The 23,849-nt window shown below is 44.7% G+C and overlaps 1 protein-coding gene across 2 annotated transcripts in view; it reads left to right on the plus strand.

Moving 5' to 3' along the window:
* Window positions 1-23,849, plus strand: part of LOC133424884 (rho GTPase-activating protein 6-like) — a 117,085-nt gene that overhangs the window by 88,113 nt on the left and 5,123 nt on the right. For both annotated transcript variants that reach the window (XM_061715453.1, XM_061715454.1), the window contains exons 3-13: window positions 3,247-3,318; window positions 6,986-7,134; window positions 7,272-7,400; window positions 7,508-7,703; window positions 7,794-7,849; window positions 9,408-9,558; window positions 11,145-11,293; window positions 20,325-20,504; window positions 23,223-23,314; window positions 23,398-23,648; window positions 23,776-23,847. In XM_061715453.1, the coding sequence (XP_061571437.1) occupies window positions 3,247-3,318; window positions 6,986-7,134; window positions 7,272-7,400; window positions 7,508-7,703; window positions 7,794-7,849; window positions 9,408-9,558; window positions 11,145-11,293; window positions 20,325-20,504; window positions 23,223-23,314; window positions 23,398-23,648; window positions 23,776-23,847 (1,497 nt within the window). The remainder of the gene's footprint in view (window positions 1-3,246; window positions 3,319-6,985; window positions 7,135-7,271; window positions 7,401-7,507; window positions 7,704-7,793; window positions 7,850-9,407; window positions 9,559-11,144; window positions 11,294-20,324; window positions 20,505-23,222; window positions 23,315-23,397; window positions 23,649-23,775; window positions 23,848-23,849) is intronic.

The raw sequence follows: 23,849 nt of genomic DNA on the forward strand, positions 1-23,849 counted from the left end.
CCGTGTGAGCGCCTTCTCAAGCCCTCTCTGCTCCGACCGGTCCACCGGGATGGCTGCTGATAAAAGCCCGGGCCTGAAGTGTCATAAAAAGCTCGATTTCACTCTTTGTGAACTGGACTTCCCTCTAAAGATTACGTCTTGCTCCCACGGATGCACACGGTGCACGGCGAGGGCACTATTTGTTCCAGTGCACTGTATAGCAGAGCGGGTGCCATAGCAGCAGTGCAGTGCAGCCAATGGATTATCCAGGGCCTCGCATTCCAGCTGAAGGTTAAACCTCTCCCCAACATGATTTAATACGTACTTGTCTGTGTTGCTTATGAATTCCAGAGGCCCTGACGGCCGCGTGCGCTCGCGAGGGAGATATTTCAAGAAAGTGTCCATGCCGGTGATTGCTATTTCAGCAGTCTTAATGTCTTTTTTTATGCTTCTTTCTTTTGTATTTATCTTTGGGATTCTGGCATTTCTTCAAGAACGGAAAGCAGATTAGAGAATGTCACAATTGAGAGAGACAGGGAGGAATGGGATGAGGGGTGGTGTCACAAGCCGGACGGTGGAGGGTTTTTGGGTTTACTGCACCAAGTCAAATATCCAAACCATTTCCTATTTTCACTGCTCCCTCTGGAACATCTGCTTTCCTTTGTCCTGGTGTCTGGTACCCCGTTCTCACCCCTTTTTCCACCCACAACTCTCTCATACACATTGGAAAGCGTCAGACCTCTGGTTCAGATCCGCACGGTGAAGCTGAACCTGCTCCCCGGCGTCAGCCGCCGTGAGATTTCCCGGGCCCCGCTCATTCAGCGCGAGCCGAGGGGGAACATCTGGGGTTCAAACCGAGGTTGCGAAACCAGCGTGCCAAGGCAAAGAGGCGAGGCCAAGAGGATCTGATGTGGAAAAACAGTTGGTTTTGGATCCGCGGAAACAAATAGCAGGATGACAGAATGATAACATCAGAAGCCACTGAGGTTTCCGCGCGGCTGACATCATGGACCGAGATGAGAGGCTCAACGCTTGAACGGTGTCACAACTGAGACGGTTTCCTAGATGTTAATCAACAGAAACCAGAGAGCTGACAGAATGGCCCTTCACTTAGTGGGATGTCTGGCATCCTGCCCAGTCACAGGTACCGGACTGGTCCCTAAGTGGCGAGGGAGGGCTGCAGACGATCCCTCATAAAAAGACAAACAGCTGCAGAACAGAAGTTTTCACTACAAAACCAACAACAGTCCTTGGCCTGTTTGGTCGCATCCTCTCTGGTACTTCCACCTGGAAATTAAAGCTGAATCCGTAACAGTGTTACTGTACTTACTGTATCGTGTTCTTGTTTGTTTTTTTACATTATTGCAATTTCGAGCGCTAACTCGAACTTTGCAAATTCCCCCAACAGCTTGCTGGAAATATTTCACAATAAAAGCATTTTAAAGAAATTAAGTGTATTACCACTGACTAGGGGGCTCAGGATTTGAAAAGGTTGTTACGTTTTTATCAACAGTGTCATACAGTATCTTCGACAATGCAAACGGGTGCAAGATTTCTTATTAAAATACAATGAATGATGATTGTGAAAGAGAAAAAGAAGGTCATGTTACCCTCTCCAGTTTAGGTAGATAAAGGTCACGGTCACATTTGAATAAATTAATAGTCTATTTCTAAAAATGTCAGAGGATCTTTAAAAAAAATGCAATTATTATCACGGACCCCTTGCAATTACACCACAGACCACTAGGGGTCCCCGGACCCCTGGTTGAGAATCACTGGTATTTCCGGCCAAAATGACATCTTTTGATTAGTTGATTAGTTAGTTTGATTTAGGGCTGTTCGATTAATCGATTTTAAATCGTAATTGCGATTATGTAATTAGAACGATGTTAAAACGTGAAACTCATAAAATCGATTTTTCACTTTTCTTTTTTTTTTCTTTTTACCTTGTCTGCACACATATTAATGATTGATACCATATTAATGATTGATGGAAATACCTCTCAATACCTGCGACAAGTGCCCCATCGGAGAGGCTCTTTAGTGTAGGAGGGGGCGTTGTAACATGCCACCGGGCATCCCTCAAGCCAGATGCGCTAGACCGGCTCGTGTTCCTTGCAAAAAACTTGCAAATGTGAATAGCAAATGTAATGACTGACATTACACACCTCTACCTCCTTCATGGGTTGCATTATTATTTAGCATGCAAAGACCCAGTTTAGTTTAATTAGAAAATGTCTTGTTTTATTTAATTGGAAATATAACTTACTGTATGTTTGCAAGTGCTGATTTGCTGATTTCTTTTCAGAGATAAAAATTTATATTTTATTATATTTTTTAAAACTTTTTTTCAACTTATTTTACAGAGTTTTGCACTTTATTCATTCATTTTTGGTTTAATAAGAGCAAAGTTTGCACTTAAAGCCCAATGGGGCAGATGTTCAATAAAAAAACAGCATATTTGAAATCATTTCTTTGCCTTTTGTCAATTCACAAAAATAATCGAAAATCGGATTTTGAGAGAAAAAAATCGAGATTTTATTTTTGGGCAAAATCGAACAGCCCTAGTTTGATTCTATTTTTCGTAATTTACCGTTGGTTTTGGGATGAAATGTATTCCTATGATTCTCTCTGGGTAGCGGGTTTACAAATGCCCCAAACACACTGCTTTACCATTTTAAGTATTTCTGCCTATTTGGGGATAAAAATACGCTGCACCCTCAGCACACTGTGTGCCATGTGCTCTGAAGTCTTTCTTTTACTAATACAAAGTTTTAAAAAAAGAACCCAGTGATTTAAATTTGGATACAAAGCAAGTAAAAACTAAGATTTTTCCATTGATGTGAACGAGAGTGACTGTTGTTTTGTCTAACCGGATATTCTGACCCGGATAGCAGCAGAGAATGATTTTTCTGATCGGTCAGTCAGGGACCAATCAGAATGGTGACAAAGGGTCAATTGATGACCATATATGTGCAAAGAACATTATTTCCCACTAAAGAGAAAACCCTTGATGTGTTGGACCGCTTCGATACACATAAGCGAGGGAATATGTTTTGTTAGTAACTTTTTGCTACTTCATCTGACCTGACCGTCCAGTTAAACGGATTCCATGGACAGCTTTCCCCCTGTGGCTGGTTAATGTCCGCATTCCTGACATAATCTTATTAAATATAATAAGCCAGATAAGATACAGCCAATGTGAGAACCATTTGTTTCAGATGATTTATTTCCCCTTTTTCTTTTTTTCTCTCTCTCCTACCGCAGATGGACAAAAGAGGAAGAAGTCACTGAGGAGAAAGCTGGACTCTCTTGCAAAAGAGAAGAGTAAGGACAAAGGTACGCAGAGTTCTTTCAGCACACTTCCCGCTGTCCTCTTTTTGTCTCGTGACGTCTTCATCCGGCCGTCCCGCCCGGGAGTCAGACGGCGGGCTTTCGACGCCCGCCCATCAGGCAGGTGGACAGTGGGGTTAGAAAAACGTTCGCCGGCTTCTGAGGTTTATATTTAGCTTTGGTCGAGGCAGTCCTGCTGTGCGAAGCTAAATGTGCATATTTGGCAGAAAGAGAGGGAAAAAAAAAAACCCAGAGAGAGTTTAGAATAAAAGTAGGGCGTTCTTATTTAAATGTTATACTTCTATCTAGAGTTTATATACACACATTTCCTGTGCTGCACAAAAAAAGGACTAAAAAAAGGACGAAACAGATGAGAAGCTGTTGCTTGATGAAGATAATTTACAGTTTTTTTCTCCATAATTTAGTTTTGGAGGTGGAAAAACCTCCATCTGCACACGACTCGAACCATTTTGGAAATCACACATCAACCTGCTGGTTCTATTCTACTTATTAAGCCGAAAAGGTAGTACGAGGTATGCACGATGCAAACAGATGTGCAGTCTGCACCGGCTGCTTCAAGGAAATTTCCACTATGCAGCCGATGAGCCAACCTCACATACTGCATCCCATAACTTCTTTTACAGTAGCACACAACCTACTAATAAAGACTAAAGAATAAAGTGGATTCAGATTAGTCAAAGATGGCGAGGCGCGAGGCAGCTGCTCATTTTTCTACGGCAGAAATCAGCCGAGAGAAGAAAGAAACGGGAGAGAATGAATTACTTTTACATTGGTCTTCCATCAAAGTCTGGAAAAAGGAAAAGGATAAAGAAGGAGGGATGAGTGAAAAAAAACAAAAGCCCCCAGTTTGCAGCGGGGCGGCTTTGTGCGGCCGTTCGACAAGACCGGAGCCGCAGCTGTGTAAATAACTTGTCAGGTTACATATGAGCTCATGTTGATGAGGAAAAATGAAAATCATGTTATCCAGTCGTACCTTCCAGAGACGTATGTCAGCAGAGGTGGATTCTTTTCCTCGGCTGCATGCCTGGCTTCCCCTCTGGAGCCCGGGAGGCTCAGATGTACCCGTGTTCCTCACTGCATAGGGATTTCTGAGTTTAATTTTCTCCCGGGGTTCCCGAATACCAGCCCTGCATCTCACTTTGAAGTGGGCTCAGTCTTTTTCTCTGCAAGAGAGAACAGACAAGCGGCGTCTGCAGCGATGCTCCTCGCACAAGTCCCAGCTGATTTACTACCAGATTGCAGGTGATCTAAATTAGCAAATAAGGTTTAATATCTTCTTTGAGCTTTGCTTTAGTTTATAAGTCTAAAAGGACGTCAGTTAAACTTGTTTTTTGTTCCTTTTGGCTCCGTGCAGCAAGATGATCTGCATCCATTTGTAAACATTAGAAGAAAAACACGTTTCTAATTATGCATTATTTTTTTGAGGGCAATGAGACGTTTGCTGGATGGGCCGAGGGCACGTGCAGCACGTGCACACCCGCCGCGCGGCTAAGGAGAAACATTTCCGAGGCGCTGCAGGCCCGGAAAATGCCGGGTCCTGAAGGATCTGACGCAGCGTGATTCATGTGGCTTGGCTGTGGACTGGTGTGTGAAATGCTGTGCGAGCCCTGCGCATCACGCAGATCTGATTGAGCTTAAAAATGCACGTCGTGCACGCCCGTGTGTGTGTGTGGCTACTTAGGGCGGTGAGGCTCCGGAGCTAATTCGTTGTGTCACGGTGTTAGCGGTCATGTTGTTCGCAGACCGCAGCCCTTCACTTGCGGTTGTTAAATGCATTTCTCTCTTCCTGTCTTCATTCTTGTCCAGCCTCTCTCACACACACTCGCCGCACAGCTGGATGTTTTTCATCTCAGCTGTTGGCTCAGACTCTCTGATTGTCCATCATCCTATATATAAATATATATATATATAAATATATCCTCCAATAACCCAGTATGATGTGATTTGTTTCACCTAAACACACTGAAACAAAAAAAAAAGGAAAAGAATGGAGTTTTGAGTAATTGAGTAACCAGACGCGCGGTGAAGTCGCTCTCCCAGAAAAACCACAATTACCCCCCAAAACTAACTTCAAATCCAGTACTTTTAGGTAAGTTGGACGGGAGAAGAACACTTACAAACCAGAATAATGGACGAAAGAGTATCTACAAAATGGAAAAACAGCAATGAGGTCGTCCGGCCAGACCCTGTGGATATGATCAAGGCAGTTGATGAACTCAAAACCGGCCTAAAAGATGACAACAATACTTGGAGACAAGAAATCAGTCATCTTGGGCAAGAAGTCGGTGGTAAATTGGATACGCTCGGGGTAGAAGTGCACAACCTGGCCGACCGAGTGGAAGAAGCTGAGTCCAGGGTGGAGGTGGTCGCGAGATGGGCGGTTGAGTTTGTGACCAAAGAGTCAGTTTTAAGGGAGGTGAGGTGGAAAACCAAGAAGGAAAAGGTCCAACAAGACTCTTTTTTGATAGTACACGGCTAAGAGGAATGGAGGTCCACTGGGACCGGCGAGGGACAAGGCCACCTTTTGGTCGACCAACCCTAGTAGCCTAGGCAACCAAGTTGTTGGCCAGTGGTCCGATTCGTCAAGGCCTCGCTGAAGATTATCCGTCTTGGCTGACGTGGGATGACCTTGGTAGATTGGAAGAGGGAAGTCCGGTCTTTTCCACCTAACCTACCTCCCCGACCTGGGATGGATGGATGGCTGGATTTTCCTTTCATGTAACTGAAATCTTTAATAATAATAATAATAATAATAATGATTGGATTTATATAGCGCCCTTCTAGGCACCCAGAGCGCTTTACAGAAATCATTATTCAATCATACACATTCTCTCCAGTGGTGGTAAACTACATCTGTAGCCACAGCTGCCCTGGGGCAGACTGACAGAAGCGTGGCTGCCATATCGCACCTAACGGCCCCTCCGACCACCACCAACATTCACACACATTCAAACACATTCACACGAGGCAAGGTGGGTAAGGTGTCTTGCCCAAGGACACCACGACAGCAAACTGGGACAGAGCGGGATTCGAACCGCCGACCTTCCGATCATTGGACGACCCGCTCTACCACCTGAGCTACTGCCGCCCCAAATAATAAAGGCTTTCGAAGGACAACGTTTAGTTCGACTTTCCAAATTGGCCATGTTGGCGTCTTGCCGAGCTGTGGGTGTTTCCAAAAGGCGATACCTCGGGAATATCAGCCTTCAGGAAAAATCCAATCATAAAGCCAGAAAGATGGTATCTCAACAGAGACGGCTGCGAGGTATGTCCTCTCGTGTAAAGTTCTTCCAGTGAAAGAAATGATCTGATAGCGCAATCGTCATTTGGAAAATGGTTTTTCCAGGTGGAAATTGTTCCCTTAATGATTAAAGTCGAGCTTTTCCCCGTCTGTTTGGGGTACGGTGTGCGCATGTGTCATGGTTTGGCTTGACGGATCTGTGTCATCTGCTCTTGGATCTATTCCACTGGAATGATTACTGAGCTTTGTGGAGCTTTTATTGGATTTGCATTAATGCTGACTTGCAACAGATGTCATAAAAATATCAGTTTGATGTTTTTGTCTTAATAGCTGCATCTGGAATTTCAAAGAAAATCTCTTCTTCCTTCCCTGCTGTTATTTCCCCCTCTTCCTTATGTATCCCTCTGACAGAGTTCATACCCCAGGCCTTCAGTATACCCCTCTCCCAGGTTATTGCTAATGACCGAACGCACAGGCAGCGTCAGGACAGTTATCGCCTGGACCCTCCGCAGCGCGAGGAGCACAAAGACCCCTCTGACCTCGTCTCGTCCATTTTACAGGTCAGTCTCTTTTCCTCCTCCTGGTTTTTTGATTTCTGGATTTTCAGGGACAGATGTCAAGTATCTTAAAAGGTCAAATCGAGCCCAAAAAATAGAGGAAAAATCCAAACCAGTGTCTTGGATGGTGTATTCCGCAGTTTGCCACCAAGCGGCCGTCCAACAAGGAGTTATCCAGCAGCAACTCCTCGCTAAGTTCCACGTCAGAGACGGCTAATGAGTCCACGTCACCCAACACCCCCGAATCGGCCCCACGAGCCCGGAGGAGGGTGAGGCGGCACTTTAACATTCCTCCCATCCAGCTCGCAATCACATCCAGAGATCAGGTGGTTTTTGTTTGATGTAATTCAATCAGCGTGATTGCCCCGTCCTCCAGGGAGGCATGTCTGTGGACTCCATCACGGACCTGGACGACAACCAGTCCCGCCTCCTGGAGGCGCTGCAGCTGTCCCTGCCCACCGAGACGCCCAGCAAGAAGGAGAAGCACAGGGACAAACGGCTGAGCCTCAATCCCATCTACCGGCAGGTGCCCCGCGTCGTTGACAGCTGCTGTCAGCACATCGAGAAATATGGTAAGCCGCGTCTTAACAACGCGGACCTTCATATATGCAACTAAACACAGAAGTCACTGGAGGTTTTTTCTGTCAACCTTTTCCACTCAGGTTTGCAGACTGTGGGGATCTTTAGAGTGGGGAGCTCTAAGAAGAGAGTCCGACAAGTGAGTGTGTCCATGTTTACTATTTTTCACCCATTTGGTGCAAACAGATCTATGCATTGTTTATTAGAAAAATAAATAAATAAATCAAGTGGTCAATACCAAGTACCCCCATGATTCAGTAGCTTGTGGATCTGCTTTAGTAGCAACAACCTGAATCAGTCATTTCCCGTATGAGTGCTTCACATTGCTTCAGTTCATTGAGATTAGTTTGAGGATTCACGTTTATGCAGCTTTCTTAAGGTGCACCCACCGTGTTTGATTCGGAGTGGGGTTTGGACTGTGATTTTTTTATTTTCTTCTTATTATTTTTCAGGCAATGTGCTTCAGATCAGCATCCTGTTGCACAACCCAATTTCAGCCGAGCTTTGTTGGTGATCTGGCCTCACAATTGCCTTTAGAATACAACAGGAAGTTCATGATCGAATCAGTGGTTGCTAGGTAACCAGACCCCGTTGCTTCGAAATAACCCCAAATCATCCCCCCATCCACCTAATGCTTAATAGAGGGCATTTGATGGAGGGTAATACGGCCAAATTACTCCAACAAACATCTGTACGACTTGTTTAAGATGACTTGTAGTGTGTTCAGATTTTTCATTCTCAGTCTGAGGCGCAGTCAGGTAAATAGGATAGGATTTCCACTCCTGGGAGGATTAGTAACCCTCAAGAAAGTGGTCCACCTGTGTTCATCTTTTTTTTTAATAGAATGTTAAACTCCAAATTATGTGGAAATCACTTACCAGATTGATCTGCAGCACTTTGCTGATGTTGTTCCTTTTTGGCATTGTATTAACACACCTGAATGCTTCAGACCAGCAAACTGCAGGAGATTTTTCCCTTTATTGGAGGTTCACACTCGTGCTGATGAGCACTTCATGAAGAGCTGATGAGTAGCAGTAAAGGAGTACTTAGTATTGACCACATGATTGTTTTGTCTTTTTCCCTTTTATCTTTATATGATGTTATATAATAATAAGCTCTGCTATCATCAGATTTACGACTGATAGTTGATGCTGGACATGTAAACAAATCCTTAGAAACACACACACAAACACACACACACACACACACACACACACACACACACACACACACACACACACACACACACACACACACACACACACACACACACACACACACACACACACATTCAAATAGCAGACCCGAGAGTTGTTTCTGACACACAAGTGTAAAGTCACTCTGCGTACTCCTACGCTTTTAATTATGCACGACAGCACACAGCGGTGAGAGTGGGCTGCGGCGTGTGCGCACTGTTGTTTCTGATGCCTGTTTTCACAAACTCCACTCCCACGGAGGTTGAGAGTCATTCGGGCGAAGAGAGATTTGTTAATTAGATGCAACAAAGCAACAAAGCATTTAGTCAAACGCTATCATAAGTAACGATTAGCTGCGATTCTCCAGAAGTGAAAAGGTCAGATGGTCCAGATTGTTGGTTTAGAGGGGTGAACTTGGGCGTGAGCACTACAAAGAATATAATATCCATTGTTGTGTACAAAGGATGTTTCTGAATCCGTCTTCCTCTCTTTCTCCCTCAGCTGCGTGAGGAGTTTGATCGCGGTGTTGACGTTCAGCTGGACGAGGAGTACAGCGTCCACGACGTGGCGGCCCTGCTGAAGGAGTTCCTCAGAGACATGCCGGACCCTCTTCTGACCAAAGAGCTCTACACGGCCTTCATCAGCACCACATGTGAGCGCCGCGCTCCTCCACGCTCCTCCTCCCCTCGCCTCCGTGTTGTTTTTGTCAGCCCCTTTCAATTTTAGTTTTAGAGTAGTCTTTGGGTCAAGCTATCAAACTCTAATTTGAGTTTACAACATATTTATTTTTCCACATTTCTCCCCATCTTTTTCTTTTTCGACGACACATTCGGTTTTCTTTTCCACGTCTATGTAGTGAAAGTGTATCCAAAGATAATCTAACCCTAAACCAGAGCAGATTAGGAATGGGCGATATTTTACCGTTCACGATATACCGTCAAAAAAATTCCTCACGATAAGAATTTGTCATGTCGCGGTAAAAACGATAAATTCCCGTTGATGATGTTTTTGTGTTAAGCTGATTTTTGGAAGGAAGGAAGGAAGGAAGGAAGGAAGGAAGGAAGGAAGGAAGGAAGGAAGGAAGGAAGGAAGGAAGGAAGGAAGGAAGGAAGGAAGGAAGGAAGGAAGGAAGGAAGGAAGGAAGGAAGGAAGGAAGGAAGGAAGGAAAGAAGGAAGGAAGGAAGGAAGGAAGGAAGGAAGGAAGGAAGGAAGGAAGGAAGGAAAGAAGGAAGGAAGGGGAAAAAAGAAGGAAGAAAGGAAGGAAGGAAGGAAGGAAGGAAGGAAGGAAGGAAGGAAGGAAGGAAGGAAGGAAAGGGGAGAAGGAAGGGGAAAAAAGAAGGAAGGAAGGAAGGAAGGAAGGAAAGGGGAGAAGGAAGGGAGAAAACAAGGAAAGGAGGAAGGAAGGGAGAAAAGAGGAAGGGAAGAAGGAAGGAAAGAGCAGGAGGAAAGGAGGAAGGAAGGGAAAAAAGAAGGAAGGAAGGAAGGAAGGAAGGAAGGAAGGAAGGAAGGAAGGAAGGAAGGAAGGAAGGAAGGAAGGAAGGAAGGAAGGAAGGAAGGAAGGAAGGAAGGAAGGAAGGAAGGAAGGAAGGAAGGAAGGAAGGAAGGAAGGAAGGAAGGAAGGAAAGAAAGAAAGAAAGAAAGAAAGAAAGAAAGAAAGAAAGAAAGAAAGAAAGAAAGAAAGAAAGAAAGAAAGAAAGAAAGAAAGAAAGAAAGAAAGAAAGAAAGAAAGAAAGAAAGATAAATTCCCGTTGATGACAAACATGGCGGATCTGAGAGCGAGATAGATTCATAGTTAAAAAGGTGGAGTTGAATTGATATTTTTTTTATCGTTATTGGGATAAATGCCAGAAATAATCGTGATACATTTTTTAGTCCATACCGCCCATCCCTACCGGCCATCAGTCCCTTTCTCTATGTAACTTTGTTTTTAATTGACATGAACCTAGAGCTCTGCGGCATCAGCCTCTAACTCTGCAGCCGCTTTGTTAGAACATTTCACCTCGTTTTGGTCAATGAAAATAAGGACACATTTTAGCAGTTTTTATTTTGTAATCTACATTTTAGTCTTGTTTTTATTCCTCTACGATATCGCATTATATATTTAATTATCGTTATCGTCACTTGACCAGCATTTAAAGGTTCGTTGACGACGATATTTAGTCATAATTTTCGTTGACGAAAGCAACTTTACTCCGTGTCCTTCCTCCCTCACAAACTCTCTCCTGGTCTGTGTCGCAGCTTTGGACTCGGACGAGCAGCAGAGCGTCACCCAGCTCCTCATCTACCTGCTCCCAGCATGCAACAGCGACACGCTTCACCGCCTGCTGGAGTTCCTGTCCACGGTGGCCGGCCGCGCGCAGGACCAGCAGGACAAAGAGGGACATGAGGTGAGAGCCAGATGTGCTGCCACCGTTAGTCATGTCCACACTGATTGTGCCCACTCGCGTTTTCTTTCCACCTCATTGGGTGGAAATGACCAGAACGAGTGATAGCAAGCGGTTTGTGCTTGAAACAGCACATAAACGGCCCAAAACACTGGTCATCGTGCAGTGACTTTGACAGTGATTAGTTGCTTTTGGGTGTTTCCTGTCCATCAGAGCTGCAGGCATACGTGCAACTGGGAGGGAAATATCATGTCTCTGATATTGGAGAAGCAATGCAATGCACCCACAATGCATTTTGGTAATGCCGTCACCCCCATAGCGTAGATACGAACCTACCGCAGGTTGCACATTTGATCAACTGACGCCTCCTCTTTGGGATTTTTCCTGTTTTGTTGCCTTATAACCTGGAGTTGAAAGGTTCTTATCCTTTGATGGACATGCCCGACTCTTTGATGCTGAAAAATAAAGTATTTCCAACTCTAAAACACTTCCAACTTGAGCACATCCAGGCGTTCACCCATGCGACTGATGGGGCCTCACTTTTATCAGCCTGTTGTGCAGCCAGCGGGATTATTCCCATTCCTCCGAAAACCAGGTCCGTCTCCTGCCAGCTGGTGTTTACAGCCGTTGCTGAGTCATACTACAGATTATGAGTCACGCTGGGTTGCGGGCTTCACCAGGCATTTCTAAGACATTTCACGTTTTTTTCTATAAACCACTTGAGCCTCGGTTTAGCGCTGAGAAGTTCAACCTTCGTACCGGTCTCACTTACACCTGAGAAGAATTATTGGATTTGGATCACAATCACCACTGCAAATCCTCAAGTTCTTCAAGTTCTTCTTTTTTTAGCAACAGAAAAAGTTAATTCATCAATCAGGTCATATTTACAAATACAATATTGAGTTACACTCAGCGGCCACTTTATTAGGTACACCTGTCCAACTGCTCGTTAATGCACATTTCTAATCAGCCAATCACATGGCAGCAGCTCAATGCATTTAGTATGGGCAGAAATATGTGCCACTAGAAACTGAATTTGAATCATTTATATTTGAATTTGAAATGCTCAATTTGAATAATTGCATTAAAAAACTGAATCTGAATCACATAATTTGAATTTGTATTGTTTAATTTGAATCATTGCATTGAAAAACTGAATCTACATTCCGAAAATGTGAATCGTCTGAAAATGTCACGTGACTGATACCCGAGTTCTTTGTATCTGCACTCGATTTCTGTTCCTCCAGAAGACCCGGATGTCTGGCATAGTAGAATTGAAATTGAATTGCAAGAACTGAATTTGAATTGTGAGAGCTGAATGTAGATTCAGTTTTTCGGAATGTAGATTCAGTTTTTCAATGCAATGATTCAAATTAAACAATACAAATTCAAATTATGTGATTCAGATTCAGTTTTTTAATGCAATTATTCAAGTTGAGCAATTCAAATTCAAATATAAATGATTCAAATTCAGTTTCTAGTGGCACATATTTGCCCATAATTTAGTCATTTAGACATGGTCCAGAGGATCTGCTGCTGTTCAAACAAGCATCAGAATGGGGAAGAAAGGAGATTTAAGTGACTTTGAATGAATGGTTGTTGGTGCCAGACGGGCTGGTCTGAGTATTTCAGAAACTGCTGATCAATTGGGATTTTCACCCACAACCATCTCTAGGGTTTACAGAGAATGGTCTGAAAAAGAGGAAATATCCAGTGAGATCCAGGAAAATGGCTAACGAGCTGATATAAAGGCAACAGTAACTCAAATAACCACTTGTTACACCCAAGCTCTATGGAGAAGAGCATCTCTGAACGCACATCACGTGGAACCTTGAGGCGGAGGGTTACAGCAGCAGAACCACACCGGGTCACTCCTGTCAGCTAAGAACAAGAAACTGAGGCTACGATTCACACTGGCTCACTGAAACTGGACAAAAGAAGATTGGAAAAACGTTGCCTGGTCTGATGAGTCTCGATTTCTGCTGCGACATTCGGATGGTTGGGTCAGAATCTGGCGTCAACAACATGAAAGTATGGATCTATCCTGCCTTGTATCAACGGTTCAGGCTGGTGGTGGGGGTGTCATGGTGTGGGGGATATTTTCCTGACGCACTTTGGGTCCATTAGTTCCAACTGAGCATCGTGTCAACACCACAGCCTACCTGAGTATTGTTGCTGACCGTGTCCATCCCTTTATGACCACAGTGTAACATCTTCTGATGCTACTTCCAGCAGGATAACATGTCATAAAGAATCATCTCAGACTGGTTTCTTGAACATGACGATGAGTTCACTACTCAAACGTTCTCCACAGTCACCAGATTTCAATCCAATAGAACCTTTGGGATGTGGTGGAACGGAAGATTGGCATCATGGATGTGCAGCCGACAAACTTGCAGTAACTGCGTGATGCTATCATGTCAATATGGACCAAACTCTCTGAGGAACGTTTCCAGTACCTTGTTGAATCTACGTCACGAATGATTAAGGCAGTTCTGAAGGCAAAAGTTCATTCAAGCATTCTGATATGAAGGCTAGTACCAGGTTGAACAACCTGGTACTAGCAAGGTGTACCTAATAAAGTGGCCGGTGAGTGTAGACTGGAATATTATTTAATGGGGTCTTTTAAAATCCTTGAACTCTGCTGCTTTAAATAGTTTTTTTAACAGAATTAGGACTGGGAAGAAAGAAAAAGAACAAAAAAGAACATAAAAAAGGATCCACCTCCCTCTATCTGGTGGGTTAGATCAGAGCACCTTATTTTGCTGATCAAAATATCAATATTTGGTGCCAGAAACTGATTCTTATGAAGCCAAGCACTGTTGAACGTGCAATTTTAAGCTGTCCCCTGGATAAATGTCCGATCCTTGTGAACCCAACCAGGAAAACGCAGCGATGGGAGCTGTAGAAAGTAGCTGGAATAGTCCCAAAAGTCAAAGTGGCGTATACGTCCAGGGAGGTCTGGAACGAAAGAGCAACGACATCACGGTGGTGGAGAAACTCCGGAACAAGCCAGCGGAGTTGTAGCTGTCCCAAGTGACATCGAGATGGAAAGTAACAGTTTGTGAGGAAGACTGGAGATGCAGCAGCAAAATTGACTAAAAATGAGAGAAAGTAGCATTGAATAGAAGAAGAAGAAGAAGAGGAGTGAAGGCAACAGTGGCACCAGTGATAATTGGAGCACTCAGAGCTGTGACCTGCAAACTGGTGGCTGCAGCAGAATCTGGGCTTCAAAGAACTTCAAAGCAAAAGAGCGAGAATACATTAGCATGCAGTTCTTTTTGTTTTCCCACCCATCTGACTATGTGATGCAAGTCCACGACATAAAACCCTAAAACATTCATTTGAACGAGAAGCTATAACGTTGCAAAATACTGAACATGCCAAAGCAGGTGAAAGTGCTTTCAAGGCCATGAACCGGCCCGTTTTAGTTAGATTAGTTCGTGTTGTTGGGCGTAAACGAATGGAAAGACATTTTTGGATCATTGATGTGTTTGCATGTTGGATTTTTCCCCTTCATGGACTCATGACTCCTGTATCTGAGACTGTGACAGGAAGTCTGGCTGTTTTTTGCTCGACTTGGCCGCTCATCAGTACTTTCTGGCTGTTTGCGGTTCCCATCTCTCCGCTGGGACTGGGAGTGGAGAGGGAGTGAACTCAACAAGAAATAGAAAAGTGAATGTTTTCCAAAAACTTTGACGGGCTTGTAAGTTTCCGCCGCTAACTACGCCGTAGGATGAGTGGCGGCACGCGGCCGTGACAGAAAGGGAGGCAGCTGTCATGCACACCAACAACTGGAGGGAGGAATGTGGTGAGAGTTACAAAATCTGAAAGGGATTTCCTTTTGAAAATGATGGATGGGTATCGAAGAGGGAAACAGAGTAAAAGGAAGTCAGTACAGAGGGGCAGACAGATCCAGCAAACAACAAAACACACTGATGTCACTTCTTCAGTGGTCTTCCAAATATTCTAACATATCTCTAATAAGGGAGGAAAAATGTCTCAGAAATTGAAGCAAACCTTGCAGCACGTGAAAGGTAGATTATAAATTTTTCTCAATTTTGAAATAATAGTTATACAGTTATATATTTAAAATGACAATTCATGATACGTGCACCGTTGTAAATGCAGACCGTCGCCCTTGCAGGGCCTGGTTCTGCTGGCGTTTCCCTCCTGTTATGATGATAAGGAGTTAATAGATTTGTTGCAAGCCGTTGGGCTTCTTAAACAGGCTGTTTTTTTTATTGCATTTATACAAATTTGGCCTCAGATGGAATGAATTGAATTATGCATGGATAACAACGGACAGACTGTATTTAATTGGACTGCACTGAGCCTTTTTTGCTTTCTGTGTAAAGTAGCTTGAGATAACTTTAATTGGTGATATATGGCTTAAAGCGTAGTGACATTTCCTCCCCACGTCCGTCTGTGCACTCGTGCAATGTATACAGAAGTCTCAGTGGTAGATTTTGAAGGAACATAAAGGCTGTGCTAACATGTCGTGCAGAGTGTCAATAACTTGCAGGCTTTTGAAAAACAAATTTCTTTTTTTTCTTTGGGTAGGGGTTTCAAGTGTAGCCCGTTTTAAGGATTCTCCCTCCAGCTAGCAACGTTAGCATTGTTCAACTCCAGGTCAGCCTATAGTTTGAGTTTGAGTTTGAGTTTATTTTATTTATAACAGGGACAATACATATTAATGAACATATACATGTAAATATGCAAGATTATAGCCAACGGCTAATTTTCATCTTTAGTCCCTGTTACGTCCCCATGGGCAAAAGGTAATGAGGAGAGTAACACAGGTGGGAACCGAAGGATAAAATAGGAGGAGACCAATGTTTCAAAAGAGCCGAGGCGCATTTATTAAGAAAAAACAACATAAAGCGGGCTCCCCCCCACTAGGAGAGCCGATAAGCTGATCTGCCAGACTTCAACCACAGCAGCCTGGAGAAAACCTGCCACACACACGGCTTCGTCACACACAAAGGCCCACACAGAGGCCGAACTGCAGCTCCCCCCAGGTATTTGTAGCTGGCCACGCCCAATCATGGCTGCTGGGCTGCAGGTGTGAACAATGAGTGGGAAGGCAGGGAGCGGGACCTGGGAAGAGGCAGAGCAGAGCAACCACACACACACACACACAAACAGACACAGAGGCCACAGGGCCGTAACACCCCCCCCCATAAAAACAAACCCCTCTGGGTTTGTTATTGTGCAATAACTGGCTCACCCACGGGACAGCGCGTCCGCCACGACGTTGTCTGCCCCTTTCTTGTGCCGGATCTCGATGTTAAGGCCTTGCACTAACAGAGCCCAGCGCATCAGGCGCTGGTTGTGGTTGTACATACGTGAGAGGAACACCAGAGGGTTATGGTCAGTGTACACAATCACTGGAGAGGAACTGGAGCCAACATACACCTCGAAATGCTGGAGGGCCAGTAGCATCGCCAGCGTCTCCTTCTCGATGGTGGAATAGTTCAGCTGATGGCGCTTGAACTTCACTGAAAAGTAGCATACTGGATGGTTTACTTCACCCTCGCCCTCCTGCAGTAGCACAGCACCAGCCCCGGAAGCACTGGCATCCACCTCAAGTTTAAAGGGAAGAGCAAAGTTAGGAGCAGATAAAACAGGGGCACTGCAGAGGAGAGATTTAGCGGCTTCGAAGGCTGTCTGACATTCCCCATCCCACGTGAATGGCACAGCAGGGCTACACAGCCTGGTGAGCGGAGCAACCACCACAGAGAAGTTCCTACAGAAACAGCGATAGTAGCCGGTCACGCCCAGGAAACGGCGGAGCTCCCGCCTGGTAGTGGGAGCTGGGTAGGACAGCACCGCCGCGACCTTTGCATCCACAGGACGCACCCGGCCATGCCCAACCCGTTTCCCTAGATAGGTGATGGTTGCTTTACCAAACTCACATTTGGCAAGGTTAAGGGTCAAAGAGGCTGCAGCAAGCCGTTCAAACACCACTGCCAGACTAGAGAGATGTTCCTCCCAGACGGTGGAATACACTACCACATCGTCCAGGTACACTTTACACTGAGGCACGTCCCCCAACACTATCTGCATCAGACGCTGGAATGTAGCGGGTGCATTTCTCATTCCGAAGGCCATCACCGTGTACTGCAAGAAATGATCGGGGGTCACAAAGGCAGAGATGTCAGAAGCCCTAGCGGTCAGAGGTACCTGCCAGTACCCTTTCAGCAGATCTAGTTTCGTTATCACCGTAGCTGGACCAATACAGTCTATACAGTCTTCCACACGGGGCAAAGGGAAAGAGTCTGGCACAGTCACTGCATTGACCTTGCGGAAGTCTGTGCAAAAACGTGGAGTACCATCAGACTTCGGAACCAGCAGACACGGGGAACTCCACGGACTGTGGCTAGGCTTAGCTAACCCATTCTGCAACAGGTACTCAGCCTCCTTTTTCAGGACCTCCCGCTTTCCAACAGGACAGCGATAAGGATGCTGCTTGATGGGTGTGGCAGACCCAACGTCAATATCATGCTGGAGAACAGTGGTACATGAAGGCACATCATTAAACAGAGCAGGATAGGCGTGGAGCAGCTGGACAACACCATCCCGCTGCCACTCTGGGAGGTAAGATAATTGTGACCCAACAGTTGATAGAAACTGAGAATTAGACAACCTGCCACTCTGCTGACCATCTGACAGCACTGCCAAACCATCATCCGGCTCAGTCCCATCACAGATCAGAGAGACAGACGGCCCATCAGGGGCCGTGCCCCCCAAGGCGGGTCCCTGCCTCCCTGGACCAGCTTCCCTGGAATTATAAGATTTTAGCATGTTAATATGACACAAGCGCTTCTTCCTCCTCCGTTCAGGGGTGGCGATGACATAGTCAGTGTCAGATACCTTGCTCTCCACAACATATGGCCCCGAGAAGCGGGCCGTGAGAGCAGAACCAGGCACTGGCAACAATACCAAAACTTGGTCCCCAGGCTGGAACTGACGCCTGACCGCTTTCCTGTCATACCGGGTCTTCATGCTACGCTGGGTGGAAGAAAGAGCCCCCCTTGCCAGTTTCGAGGCACTCCGCAGTCGCTCCCTACACTGAGAGACGAAATCTGCCACCTCCACTTTAGCAGGTGGGACAGACATAAATCGCTCTTTCAGCACCTTCACCGGTCCACGCACATTGTGACCAAACACAAGCTCAGCTGGACTGAAACCAAGGGATTCTTGCTTAGCATCACGAATGGCAAAGAGTACAAAGGGAACCCCCTCATCCCAGCTATTTCCGGTGTCACAACAATATTTACGCAGCATACTCTTCAGGGTCTCAAGCGCACCTTGAGACTCAGGGTGGTAAGCGCTGGACACTGAATGGGAGACACCTAAAGACTGCAAAGCCTGCTTGAAAGTTCTGGAGAGGAAGTTACTTCCCTGGTCGGTTTGCACAACCTTGGGGAGCCCAAATGTGGTGAAAAATTTGGTCAAAGCCTTAGTGATAGCTGGGGCAGTAATCCTCCTAAGAGGGATGGCCTCAGGAAACCGGGTGGAAACACACATTAGAGTCAGAAGGAACTGGTTGCCAGACTTTGTACGGGGCATCGGACCTACACAGTCTACCAGGACGCGTTCTGGTAGACTGGTAGACTCGTTAGGCAGGTTAGTGTCAACAACATAAAATACTAAAATCAATAAAACAACAGTAACGACAAGTAGAACAGTTAGCAGGAGGAGCAATTACAAGTGTCCTTAAAAACACGATAGGACAGAAAAGGAAAAGAAAAGCAACATCAATGAAAAGTATACATGTTTTAGGCACGGTTGTGGCAACAGTGTTGTTCTTCCAATAGCCAAGCTTTAAGATGTTTGGTAAAAGAGGACAGATTGGGGAGTTCACGTATTGTGTTTGGTATTGAATTCCAGGTGTGGGAAGCACGAACAGAAAAAGTGGCTTGGCTAAAGGCACTCTTTCTGAACGGAACTACACAGTCACCTCTAGAACCAGCTCTTGTTGATCTGTTTGAATTTTTTTTCACAAAATCTTGTAATGGAGGAGGTGCTTTGCCATGGAGGATTTTGTAAATCAAGATAGCGTCTGTGTGTTTAACAGTGTTGTCCCAGCTTAAGCGCTCATGTTTTTGTAATATCTGACAGTGATGGTACGTTTTTGGTTTTTTATCCAATACTTTCAGAGCTTGTTTATAAACCGTTTCAATCGGTTTTAGTCTCGTCTTACAGGCCGATGCCCAACTTGTTACGCAATAGGACATGTGTGACATGATCATAGCATCAAAATACAATTTTGCTGACTCAAGAGTTAGATTGTTTCTAATAAACCTAAAGTTGGACAAGTTAAACTTAATTCTATTCACAGTGTTTTTTATCTGTCGTTTAAAGAGAAGTTGTGAGTCAAGAGTGAGAACAGAATAGAACTGCACTTCCTCGCGTAGATGCCAGGCTGCTGTTGTCTATCTCATACAGGCTTACTGGGGGCAAGAAGAAAAGACGTCACGTCAGTGGAAGCTGAAGTTAGTTAGACAAGGCAGTAGCATAGGATTTAAAACAAAACACATTTTCTGGGGCGTCTCTTCTAGCACAACCCAACAAATACATATTTGTTGTGTTCCTGTACTCTTAGGAAGATGTATTTCCTCTGAGAACCTCTCCTCAAAACAAGCTTCTCTTCTGTTTCTGATGCTAGCATATGCTAGGCTAGTTAGCATGATGTGCTCCACCATTTTGATGCCCCTGTGGATACGGAAGCTCATGGACTTGATGAGATAACTTAAGCCAGCTTGAGTTTTTCATTTACACACTTCTGCTCTTCTTCGTTGCCATTTGGCATTTTTTAAACACCGTTCTTGTTCCTCAAAATTATTGGTGCAGTGAAATTGTTAATCAGATACCAACTGCTGTCGTCCAGTTTGTTTTGTAGATGATTCAAATTGACTGAAATGTTTTTCTTGTAGGTCAGAACTAATGAGGGATACAGACTTGGAGACCAAGTTTGGAAAAGTAGCTCACACTTTGGTCTGTTTTTGTATCTGAATCCCCATTTCAGATCACAGGCAATAAGATGACATCCCTGAACCTGGCCACCATCTTCGGCCCTAACCTGCTCCACAAGCAGAAGAACTCAGACAAGGAGTTCAGCGTCCAGAGTTCAGCCAGGGCCGAGGAGAGCACCGCTGTCATCGCCGTGCTGCAGAGGATGATCGCTAGTTACCTAACGCTCTTCATGGTCAGTGACTCTGCTCGACACACACACAGAGCTTTACAACGCACTTAGGCCCGGTTTCACAGACAAGGCTTAAGCCTAGTCTCAGACTAAAATGCTGTTTGAGCTGGCTTAACTTTAAGTCACTTGCACAGACATATCTTAAAATAGTCATAGATTTAGTCTGTTCTGGATTAAACAAAGCCAATTGCAAGATGGTGGATTAGAGCTACTCTAGGACTAAATTTAAGTTTATATTAATCCTGCAAAGAGGCAGGTTTAACGTCAGCTTAGTCCTGTTTGTGAAAGGGAGCACAGATGTTTTGGGAGCATGGAGTATTTGGAATATCTAAATGAAGACCAATATTTGCTACAGAGGCCAGCCAGACAAATACTTGTGAATAGGAGTAATCCATTGAATCAGTTTGATGAAATAACTTTCCGAGACCGCTTTCGTATGTACAAAGAAGATGTACTGGAGATAATTACTTTGCTTGAGCCTAGACTTTCCTCCATGTCTCAAAGAGGAAGGCCTGTACCCAGTTCTCTCCAAGTTCTGATCACTTTGAGATTCTTGGCATCTGGAACCTTTCATCGTGAAACTGGTGATTTGTGTGGTGTCAGTGAAGCAACAGTGTGTACAATAGTTCACAATGTCTGCAGTGCCATTTGTGAACTGAGAAATCTGTACATTAAGTTCCCTGATGTTGCTGAGCAAGCCAACTATAAAGTGCGATTCTACGAATATGGAATATGGACTATGGACTATGGAACTTCCCAGGAGTGATTGGCTGTATAGATGGATGTCATGTTGAAATCAAGTGTCCATCAACTCCTGATGCTGAGGAGTACAGGAACCGTAAGAACTGGTTTTCCATCAATGTTCAGGCTGTATGCACTCCAAATTTAGAGTTTTCAAACATTGTTGCCCGTTGGAAAGGAGCAACACATGATTCAAGGATTTTTCACAACTCTTCATTGTGTGCTCAGTTTGAGAGAGGGCAACATAGCGGAATACTACTTGATGACAGTGGATATGCTCCTATTTATTCAGGCCTTGGCCACATCCTACAACAACTGAGCAGCAAAGATATAACAAAGCTCATATTCGCACTAAAGGGATGATCAAGCGTATCTTTGGGGTGTGGAAAAATCAATTCCAGTGTTTACGCAATACACTTCGTTTTCAGCCAAGAAGATGCTGCAAGGTGATCATTGCTACAACTGTGCTGCACAACTACCTGAAGCTGCACAACTACCTGAAGCAGCATAATTGTCCTGACCCTCCAATGAAGACCAGAATGATTCAGATGTGCCCATGCCAGTCCAACGAGGACTTGCACTCAGAGCTGCTTTCACATTGCTGTGCAATATTGCAGTGCAATAGTGTGCTGAAAAATTAAATGAGAAACTCAACCAAGGCTGTCCTAAAATGTAGGTTGTGGTGACTACAATACTCACACTCTTGTCAAGTGTATTTCATTACATTACATAGCTATCTCATGCATCTTTCTTTGAACAACTCTCTCTTCTAATTTCATATCCAATTTGACCTGTAGAATTCTCATTTTCATGTCAAGCTCTTCTTTCAGATATTTCATTTTCTGCTCATGAACTTCTAAGGCTAACTTTTCATGCATTGACATCCTTTTTGGTCTCTGCTGGAAGGTGGTGGCAGCATCTTTTCTCTGGGATGCCATGGCAGATGTGGAGGGTGCACAGTCACTGTGCACTGGCTCTTCCTCCAGGGTTAGAATAATATCCTCCGGGAAAAGAACACTATTAGATACAAAAGTGTGGTTACATTTTCATTTGCATTGAATTCACTGCAAATGGCAGCCTAAGCATTGTTCTTCTTATGTTAAACAGCAGCACTATGCCCTTTACTTTCAATAACAGCATGATTTCCCAAAATGTGTTTAAGTAGAGTTTTTTTTCATACTCAGTATAGTTCTTTGAGCGTGTTCTTTTAGCTTCAACCATGTTTGGTGTCAAAATTCCCTCCAGCAAAACTGTCCTCAATTCCGTTCCAGGTTTTTGTGAGCACCATTAGGCTAACAGACTGTGCTCCCACTTAGGCTAATGAGGCGTTCTCATTTAAGCTTACTCCAGGACTCCACAGTCTGGGACTAACTAAGACAAATATAAGCCACGCTCATGCAAGCCACTTAAATTACCTAGCTTTACTAGTCTGACTTAGGCCTACTCCTGGCTTGATATAAGCCTTGTCTGTGAAACCGGGCCTTAAACTCTTAAAGTTGAGCAATCCCCCCTGGCATATCAGACGGTTAAGGCGTCACTGAAGGCAAGATAATAATGGACATTTCAGGTCTGAAAACAAAAGAGTAATGTTCTTTAATCTGCGACTGCCGTTTCCCTGAGGTCCACATTCCCGCTGCAAGACCAAGATGAGCCATTAATTGCATATAGTGAACTGGGACTGACTTTCTAAGTCTTAATGATTAAAAACAGATTTGAAGGCAGCTCAGGTTGCATGAATGACATCTGAAAGTTGTTTTGTAACCCTCTTATGTCTGAGTTCGTCAGGGATCTGGCAACGTTTTACTTTCAAAAGCACCGGAGAATGAGAATCATTGTAGAAATTGGGTTTCTTAATCTGGTTGTCTAATATGCACCAAAAGTCAGATGAGAAGATCAGATTAAGAAATGTACGGCGATTTTATGTTTTTAAGATGAATACCAACTCATTGTGTATTTCACACACTCATATCGGTGTTTTAGGTGCCTCCTGATTTGCAAAACGAAGTTTTAATGAGCCTTTTGGAGACGGACCCAGACGTGGTTGACTACCTTCTGAGGAGAAAAGCATCACAGTGAGTTGCACTCGTACATCGGCGTCCAGTCTCGTACTTTTTAGTTGCATCCATCTTTCATGAGGATTTTTTCCCCCCCACAGGAGCCCTGACTTGCTGCAGCCGGAGGAAGCCTTCAACCTGAGCGAACGGCATTCGTCCAGCGACTCCAACAAGGTGTCAAGCGGCGAAGTGTCCCCTTATGACAACAACTCTCCGGTTCTGAGCGAGCGGCGAGGGGAACCGGGGAGCCTGGCTAGTGAGCAGCAGTCCTGCGGCCCAGAGCAGTACTCTGTTGTTGGACAGGTGGCGGGCTGGAGCAGAGAGCCTGGAGCTGACACCTGGGGCTCCAAAGGTGTGCTCTAGACAGCCCGCGATTCATACTCATAATCGGAATCGAAAGGACGTCAATTATCTATGTGCTTTTTTTTTTTTTTTTTTTAACAAATAATTAAATAACTGCAGGAATTTGCTTCTTTCAGAAGAGCATGCTAACATTTGGGGCACGTGGCACAGTACTCTTAAGCCTGCACTCAAGTACCAACCCTATACAGGT

This window comes from Cololabis saira, chromosome 24 (genome assembly GCF_033807715.1).
Source record: "Cololabis saira isolate AMF1-May2022 chromosome 24, fColSai1.1, whole genome shotgun sequence".
Taxonomy (NCBI): domain Eukaryota; kingdom Metazoa; phylum Chordata; class Actinopteri; order Beloniformes; family Belonidae; genus Cololabis; species Cololabis saira.